General features: G+C 41.9%; 1 protein-coding gene across 3 annotated transcripts in view; it reads left to right on the top strand.

Moving 5' to 3' along the window:
* Positions 1 to 8,075, top strand: part of LOC135100030 (titin-like) — a 78,729-nt gene extending 70,654 nt beyond the window's left edge. For all 3 annotated transcript variants that reach the window (XM_064002879.1, XM_064002880.1, XM_064002881.1), the window contains 15 exons: positions 1 to 110; positions 209 to 406; positions 814 to 1,160; positions 1,357 to 1,470; positions 1,820 to 1,954; positions 2,130 to 2,333; positions 2,769 to 2,985; positions 3,226 to 3,405; positions 3,562 to 3,783; positions 4,182 to 4,373; positions 4,696 to 4,807; positions 5,166 to 5,299; positions 5,584 to 5,831; positions 6,198 to 6,394; positions 6,596 to 8,075. The exon at positions 1 to 110 is cut by the window's left edge and continues 35 nt beyond it. In XM_064002879.1, the coding sequence (XP_063858949.1) occupies positions 1 to 110; positions 209 to 406; positions 814 to 1,160; positions 1,357 to 1,470; positions 1,820 to 1,954; positions 2,130 to 2,333; positions 2,769 to 2,985; positions 3,226 to 3,405; positions 3,562 to 3,783; positions 4,182 to 4,373; positions 4,696 to 4,807; positions 5,166 to 5,299; positions 5,584 to 5,831; positions 6,198 to 6,394; positions 6,596 to 6,780 (2,795 nt within the window). In that variant the 3' untranslated portion in view covers positions 6,781 to 8,075. The remainder of the gene's footprint in view (positions 111 to 208; positions 407 to 813; positions 1,161 to 1,356; positions 1,471 to 1,819; positions 1,955 to 2,129; positions 2,334 to 2,768; positions 2,986 to 3,225; positions 3,406 to 3,561; positions 3,784 to 4,181; positions 4,374 to 4,695; positions 4,808 to 5,165; positions 5,300 to 5,583; positions 5,832 to 6,197; positions 6,395 to 6,595) is intronic.
* The last annotated feature ends 1,237 nt before the right edge of the window (positions 8,076 to 9,312 follow it).

Below are 9,312 nucleotides of genomic sequence, written 5' to 3'. Positions count from 1 at the left end.
TGACAGCAGTGAGGGACATTAAGGGCATGAGTCGCCTCGTCAGGGGCACCACGGCTCAGGTGCAGCACCAGACCTCGCACCTGCTCGGCCAGGTCATTGTCAGTGTCAAGGTGAGATATCTGACTAGATGAAGCCGTGTGTGTGTGTGTGTGTGTGTGTGTGTGTTTTATGGTCATAATTTAACGTGAACGAATGCCCTCATCCTCAGGACCTAACCGAGCGAGGGGCAGATGGTTGGTTCATGCTGGAGAAGAATGAGGAACGTTCCAAGGAACGCGGAAAAATCCACCTGGCAGGTACCGTGACCTCGAAGGCTCAGTTGGAGAACAAGAGCAGACAATCATACGATGCTCTCCTGGCCCGCCTTATCCACCACCAGCTGACCTGCACCAACAACAATAATGAGGTGAGTCCGTGCCGCTGTGGCTTTACAAGTTCACTGCTTCGTCACGCCCAGTCGATGCATTTCGTATCATGTCATCTTTGTGCACCATTGCAAGTCTGCCCACGATGTGATCAATAGAGGTAAAAAACTACAATAATCATAATATTCAATGTGTTGCACAAAAATGAATGTACATTACGAATCTATCCAAGTGATCAGTGTTACAGAGTTCTTTCATCCAGACCTGTGTTCCGAAATGTTACTGTGTAACCAAAATTTTCATAGAATTACCTCGGTGTCAAATAGAATCAATTATGATAATTTCCACTAGCAATTATTTTATTGATAAATGACTTTCCACAAACAAATGCCTCAGAAGCATCTAACAACCATCTTCGTCATGACTCGCATGCTTTTCATCCCAACAGCAGAGTGAGTGGTCGCGGCCCTGGGACGGCCATCTTAGTGGGCCAGGAGCAGCATCATTGGCACAGTATGCTATCATGCTGGACCTCAGCGACGCTGCCCTCCAGCTAGCATGGTGGAAAGTGTGTAGTCGCATTCCTACAGCAGACGCTGTTTGGGTCCTCTCCCGGCTTCAAGAAGTCCAGGCTGCGATATCCAAGAATTTGTACCAGGACGAGGAGCTTCTTGAGCTGCGATCTTCGTTCTGCAGCTTCATACGCGACCACACCGAGCGTCTTAAAAACCTACACAAAACCTTCCCACCTTCGTCAGGCATTATTGCCAGACGTCAGCTTACTTTCACGCTGAAGTAAGTTTACTTGAATAGAAAAGTAAACTTATCCAAAAGTTGTATTTCCTTAATGAAAGAATAAATTTGTTAAAGTGAAAGATGTTGTGCAAATTGTAAAAAAGAGGGTGGGGCTTGCATCATGATATACTAAAAGGTAACCGATGATAAAGGTAACAATATTTGTGTTTTACTTACTGAATGTCTGGTTTTGAAGGGCACTGCAGTGTATGCAGAATCATGCAGGCACCAGGGCACTGCTGGATTTGGAGGGCCTTCCACCCCTACACGAGATGGTGACTTCGAGCCTCGCCACGCACGCCAAGAACTGGTAAGTGACCATCTTTCCTCAAGTGCTTGACATCATTTAGTGACACGATGTAAGGTAGAAATAGGAGTGATAAATTTTGAGTAAGCTATAAGTGAATTTTACGCGTGCTGCTAAAATAAAGATGAGGATTTATAATTCCATATGACTGATTGATTGTTATGTCGATTTCATGGGAAAACTAGGTGGAAGGCAGTGGAACTGAGAATGATTTACTGAGACGAGCTTTAGTTACAGTTTAGTAACAGTCTTATCTTGAAGAGAAATGCGTATAACATTGAAGAGCTGCGACAAAGTTGAAGCTGATTCACATAATACCTAGTTAAATGAAAGAAACTCAACACGTTGACAGGTGGATGACAGTGATTGAGGAGCTGCGAGGGGTGCGAACCACTGATGAGCAGATCTCCCATGTGATCAACATCGTGAAGGAGTCCCACAGCTTCCTGTCCATCGCAGCCAACGCTTACGACTCAATCTTCATGAAGTACGTATAGACTTTCTTTAATCCAATATAATGGAGTGAATGAGCGCGCACTGGTCAGATTTTTGTATTCAGTAGTTTTACACGGGCATATCGTATTATTAAGATGAATAAGACTGGTAAACGAGCAAATTATTCATCGTGCCAACTTTATATTATTTCCCATGTGTACACGCAGGGAGATGAACATCCCCTACATGCAGACCACGTATTTGATGGTGAGCAAGAAGGTGAACCCGTGTGTCCGGCCTCTGGTCATGAATATCTACAACCGCCTCCCATCTCTCGACACCGAAGAGGAGGAAGAGACCGAGTGCGAGTACCGCCTGGAAGTGGGCACCTCACTCTGGGAACTGTACATGAACCTCGGCCGCCTCTACCAGTGAGTAGCTGGTGGCTTGAAGCTCCAGCCTCGTATGACAATATTAATGGTCTATAATGTTCTCAATGATTCATGTGTGTGTGTGTGTGTGTGTGTGTGTGTGTGTGTGTGTGTGTTCAGTCTGACTGTCAATTGGCAATGAATTATGGATAAATAAGAATTTGCTATGCCTTTCTTCTTTTATGTTTGAATAATTGTTACCAATTTATCACACATTCAACGAGAGAGAGAGAGAGAGAGAGAGAGAGAGAGAGAGAGAGAGAGAGAGAGAGAGAGAGAGAGAGAGAGAGAGAGAGAGAGAGAGAGAGGATATTACGTCACATTTACAATACTCTGACTTTATGGAAAAAAAAAAATAATGTATTGGAACTGCAGCAAAACCAGAAACGTAACCGCTACTAAATAAAAATTTAAAATCCTTTTCTCCTTTATCAGGCTGAGCGAGCGTCTACCGGCAGAGGCGCGAGCAGAGTCTGGAGTACGGGAGTATCACCGCTGGTTCTCGAAAGGCGTGTTGAGGTGGCTGGAGTTGGCAATGTGCCGCGCTCGAAGCATGATCAAGAGAGCTGTGGAGCTGGACATGCTTGAACCTCAAGACAAATACTGTAAATTCAGTTCCTCAGCTTCAGACACACTCGGTATTTTCAATGATGTAAGTGTACATTTCTTTCTGTTGTGTTTTCTCAGAAATAATATTTTTCGCTCTCCACAACTTGCTTTTTTTTTTTATGAGTACATACACTGAAAACAGACAAACTAAAGAAGATATGTATACTAAACCAAGTAAGCATCCACATTCATTCATATACAGGAAAATATTCTCTAATATCACTTTTATCATTACCTCGGTTTGATGTGTGTAACAGAACACGCGCACTATTCTCTTTAAAAGATCAAGATCTGGTGGCAGAAGCTGGCCTGGCCTGACCTGGAGAACAGTGCAGTCCTGCTGACCAAGATCCTGGATAACATCTGCTCCTGTGTGCTCTGCTACTCTAATCTCATCCGAGAGAAGGTGGAGAGCATCTTCCACCAATACGAAAACTCTACGCGCGTCTTCATCACAGAGCAAGTAAGGACTTTATTCTCAGAAGTAGAGTATTAGTGCTGAACTTGGGACTTAAAAATACCATTGTTGTCTCATTCTATGTCCTGCAGTTTGTCTCTCTCTCTCTCTCTCTTTTTTTTTTTTTCCAGACCAGTCAATGACTTTCTTTTTGCTTCTCAGATCTGTGTTGGCCTCAACAACATCGAGCGAGTCAGGACAGAGATGGTCAAACTGCCCACTCAGTTTGGTTTCAGTGAACTTCTACAGAAGATTAGAGAATCAGACAGTGGAGGCGAATCTGCCGCCACCCAGCTGGATGCCACAGTGGAGACACTCATCGTCAGTGCTGCTGAGAATACAGAGGCCAAACTCAACGAGTTCATCGATACTATGCTAGACAAGGTGAGCCGAATGACCTCCCTAGCTACGGGAAGGGCTTGCCCACTCAGATACAAACTCTTACTTATAAAGTGGATAAAATGGACGTTTTGAGAAATAATTACTACTCATTCAGGATTATATGATTAATTTAAAGAAGGTAAAGTAGGGTTTCCTAAAAGGTGCTTCTACAGAAGATAAGAGTTAATTTCGGTCTAGAGGCGTGTCAGCTCTTCTTTCTTAGAAAACAATATCATCGATACATGAAAAATATGTGAGGAAGAAGTACAGATCATCCCATACAAGACTGCAAGTGTGGACAAGTTGTTCCAGTTTGCACTAATAAGAGATGAAATCATGATAATCTGTAAGATCCTCTTCGTTACTTACCCGATCCTCACATGCGCATGAATCTCTTGCAGATGCAGCCAACGCTGGAGCGAGCAGTGAACGAGGCGTGTGAGGAGCGAAGCACAGTTCTGGCCCAAGTACTGGACCCTTCTCTCGAACTCACAATGAACCAGCTCAACAACTCTAATTTCAAGCGGTTCCTGTGGCGTGTGTGGGAAGTGGTGGTGGACATCTTCACCGCGACAGTCATGAAGAACTCCGAGGTGGGCATTCGATCATTACTACTCCATGATTTCTCCATTAGGTTTATGTTCTGTCCAGACCCATCTACATGATTTCGTCTCACGGACGGATAAACTCTTACCTCAATAGCAATTACTCTACATGTTTAGTAAAGTTGAGTGTCTTGATAGTCACAAGTCTCATATACCTAAATAAAAGTAATACGAGGCTTCTTTATGTCAGATAAGCAGCTAATATTTATCAAGTAAAGAAACATTAAAGTCAAAAAAGGACATAGTAAGAGTACAAATGACAGAAGCTTCTATGGTAATGGCGGTCATGATCAACATATTTTCCACATAGCGGAGGAAGGCCAACTACTTCGGAGGTGTGCACACCATCCTGGAGGAAACATTGAAGTTCTTCTCGCCTCCTGATGGCAAAGGCCTCGATGAGACGACCGCCAAGACACCAGGTATGTGTTCACCGCCAAACTGTTAAAGTGTCTTTTAACTCACGCCCAGCGTTCTGCAAACCATATGTCATTGAGCAGAATACAGAGGCTCACAGCATGAGCAAAGCACACACACACAAACACACACACACACACACACACACACACACACACACACACACACACACACACACACACACACACACACACACACACACACACACACACACACACACACACACACACACACACACACACACTCTTCATTTCACTTCACTTTTCCTTCATCTGACTATATTAGATTTGTAAAGCACGTGAAAAATAAGCATAAGCAAGACATGGATAATTTTATATGACTGACTTGTTACCTCCTACTCAGCCTACACGTCGCTGATGGAGCTGCTGGAGAGCCTCAGGATGTCGTCAGAATCCCTCATCGCCCAGTACTATCAGGAGCGCTATGAAGAGCAAATGGAAGAAATTCTGCCATGCAAGGCGCGACTTTACGTTAAGGTAAGGGTGCACACAGTGTTCATGTCCCACATAGACTAGTCAGGCGGCAAGGGGTAGCAGGGGTGTTTTTAAGTTTACAAATAAAGGTAACATGAAAACTAGCCTGCATTTGGTCTACATCTACGTAAAAGTGAATGTTTTATAAAGTAAAGATTCTAATGAATGCCACAAATAAAATGTGCAACCACATTCAACACTTGATATATTAAAAGCGTCAAAGTACTAAAACCAAGAAGAAAACTGAACAGGGCCTTATCACAACTGCCTTCTCTTTGCCTCTTCAGATCTTGTTCACCAAGCCTGGGAAACTGATTGTGGAGGTGATCATGGCAAAGGACATGGTGGTGGAGGCAGATGCCTGCAGCATTACTTCCCGCGGTGGAGGCCTCGGCCTGCACACTTCCCACCAGCCTGTCGACTCCTACGTGAAGGTGCAGCTGGTGCCACAAGAATGGTTCCCGGCCACCGCCATCCGCAAGACAAAGACGCAGCGCAAACAGGACCCCGCAGTCTACGAAGAAACTTTTGAATAGTAAGCCGTGAGCTGTTATAAGTTATTAATAATGCCATGTAGTGTGAGCATATTCATTGCAAACAATACTAATAACAATCCTAAGAGCCATCTAGAAAAATAAATAAATCTTATGTTTATGATATTTTCACTGCAGCATGTTGAAGAAGTATTCAGAAAGGTACGGTCTATCAGTGATGATGAAAGTGATGTAGATATAGTAAATAATTCAAAGTCCTACATAGTAGTATTGCGATCGCTAATGAAAACTACCTCAGAAACTAATGTCTGCCCCAAAGAGGGAGTGAAGCCTTTTGTACTCCTCCACCACCACACACTCCATACACTTGCCAGTGGGACAGATTAACACAGTTCTCTCACCCACAGTGAAATGAGCAAGACTGACGACGGGGTGCGAGCGGGTTTCCTCCTCCTCACCCTAAAAGACTACAATCTGGGCTTCTCCAACACTTTCATCGGGGAGGCCGTGATACCCCTCTCCTCGCTGCCCTGCGTCGACTCTTCCCAAGTGCACACAGTCACCAACAGCTGCCTCACCATGACCACTCCAGGCCTCGACATAGGTGAGTTACAGGATACCGTTCATGTCTTACTTGAATTCCATTACAGAAATACAAAAACGTAACCTTATCCACTTTGCTATCAATAACATTATGTTTAACTGGAACTGCATGTACATATAATCGTTAAATTAGCACTTCTTTGAGTCTTGTTTTTCCTTAAACTTTATGCAGCAATACAACATCTCCTTCACATAATTTCAGGATACAAGTCCCTTCGAGCACTGCAATTCAGAACTGGGGACAAGGTGGCTTCTGCATTCATCAAGAAAGTTTCCAAACGCTTAATAGAACCAAAGGGAAAGGCGAACACGAGTATGGGAAAGTCCAACGATGATAAGGCCAGGTCCAAGAGTCCCAATATGAGGGAGAGACTCAAGCTGTCTTGAAGTCACGGCAGCACAAGAATTAAAGATAGTGCCAGTGAAGTGTTGATCTGCTGAAGACCCCCAGACCAGGCCAAGAGCAGGGTGACCAACCTTAATCATTGGCATTAGTGTAGAAACTCATCTGACGAGGCAATCTTTGCAAATTGATATTTCTCTATCAACGAAGAGGACACACTTCACCTCCATAATTACTCTCGAGACGAAGTGATTCGAAAAGCGTGGAGAGTCTGTGCCTAACTTTATTATCTGTGATTTGTGTACATACTGAATCTGCCCTCCGCCACCCAGGCCGCAGCCCGGACACGTGCACGTGCGGCCATTCTGGGTAACACACAAGTGCTTAGTGCTGAGACGCAGAAGCTAGTGAGATGTTTCTACGATTTTCTCCTGACTCTCTTCTGTTGCTTAGCCAAGTCTATTTTTTTTTTTTTTTTCGTAGAGTAAGAAAATATTTTATTGTACATGTGATATAGACAGACATTTCCTGAGTGCAGTGTTAGATTTAAGGAAGTATATGTGTGTGTGTGTGTGTGTGTGTGTGTGTGTGTGTGTGTGTGTGTGTGTGTGTGTGTGTGTGTACATGTGCGTGCGTATGTGTCACTTCATCCACGGAACCCATCACGAGCGGTAATTTGTGAGAAGCTTTTTTTACTCACCGTGAGGTGTGGATGACGAGACGTAAGAGAGCAGCAGGTATATGAGCATATTTTAAGCTAATGCTTGCAGTGATATAAGCTCTTTTCCTTGCCAGTCGTTGCCAAAGGGACTAAGTATTTTTGCACATAATTGTCAAGTTCCTTCTACATAATGCTCATATGGCAGACAGCCAATATCTTCCTCATAAAACCCAAGCTGACCAGGAAAAGTGATCATATTTTTAGAGTTGACTTTTGTAGGAGAAGAAAAAGTTACAATATTAGGGCTCTTCGTACTATATAGGGTAACTTTTGTCACTATATTTATACTTCTTTCTCGTAGCTTTAAGGTTTTGCCAAGTTGATCAGTCATGGGTTTCAGTGTGAAAAAGAAATTAGAGGAAGTAAGAGAGCGAGACCCAATGACGTCTCGGTAACAATACTCTAAAGAACTCTAATAATATACACATACTAGTCGTGTCGGCGTCGGGTGACTTATGTGGACTTATGCAATTTCTTTCTTATTGTAGTCATGTCACCAAATATTGTATGTACTATTTTATACGTTGTAATATATACACACCAAATAATTATGACTACTACTTTGTATACTTTGTATCATGATGTCGATACCGAATATGATAAACTATTATGACAAAATGATGACTTGTTTCCTAGCCCTGCTAACCTCTGACAGGCTGCAAGGGGAATCAGAAAACAATGCGACATAAGATAAGCATAAAATCTGGTCGTGCCTCAAAGTGGAGGTGAAAATATACAATCCCACAACCTGTAACAGTAAAGTGAACAAAAAAGCCTGCATTATGTCACGGATAGAAAAAAATAAATAAACAAATAGCAAGGCAAAGTTAACGGTAGCATTCGTAAATACAGCGAAAGGAAGGAAAGAAAGGTAAGGTAAAATGTAAGAAGTCCAGTTCTGAGGAGTTTGATGCAATGGATAACAGAAAATACACCAAGTGAAAAGTAGCTACTCAAGCAGTGAATCTTAATACTGTTAGTGTGTGTGTGTGTGTGTGTGTGTGTGTGTGTAAGTGGTCGATATCCGCTATTCAAACCGTGTCGTGAGTGCCGAAGATCACTGACATGCTTGCAAAAAAAATAAAATAAATAAATAAATAAATAAATAAATAAATAAATAAATAAATAAAATACTGTGATCGAATGTTGTGATGTGCGGCGGCAGACCATACAAGCCTTCACTACCTACAAAACGACCAGCCGAGTCTCTAAGAATAAGCATACAGGTAAAAAAATATTGATCATTTGCTAAAAGGTTGAGGATCAAAGAAGCCACAGAGGCAGCAGCAGTCCTCCAACACAAACACACTCACGAAGTCTTACTCAACACTCACCTGTGATGAGGAAAGCGCTGAATACCTCACACACACACACACACACACACACACACACACACACACACACACACACACACACACACAATACCCTCTGGAATGAAAGTTAATGGTATAACATAATGCAGTTACATCATCACATTCACCCAAATGGCATACCAGATTATTGTATTTATTAGTGAAAGGTAATTTTCTACAATAAATAAATGTATCCATTTTTTTCTTTTTTTCGAAACACTGAATATTCGTTCTTTTAATTCACATATGTAGAGATAAAACAGACTAGTTTTTCAATGTTGTTCTATGACACGAGTGCGCTACTGAAAATCATCTTTTCGATATAAAAAGTATATATATATATATATATATATATATATATATATATATATATATATATATATATATATATATATATATATATATATATATATATATATATATATATATATATATATATATATATATATATATATATATATATATATATATATCCACTGTCAGTTTCTGCATACAAATCGATT

This window comes from Scylla paramamosain, chromosome 4 (genome assembly GCF_035594125.1).
Source record: "Scylla paramamosain isolate STU-SP2022 chromosome 4, ASM3559412v1, whole genome shotgun sequence".
Classification (NCBI taxonomy): Eukaryota; Metazoa; Arthropoda; class Malacostraca; order Decapoda; family Portunidae; genus Scylla; species Scylla paramamosain.
This window is presented reverse-complemented; position numbering and strand designations above follow the sequence as displayed.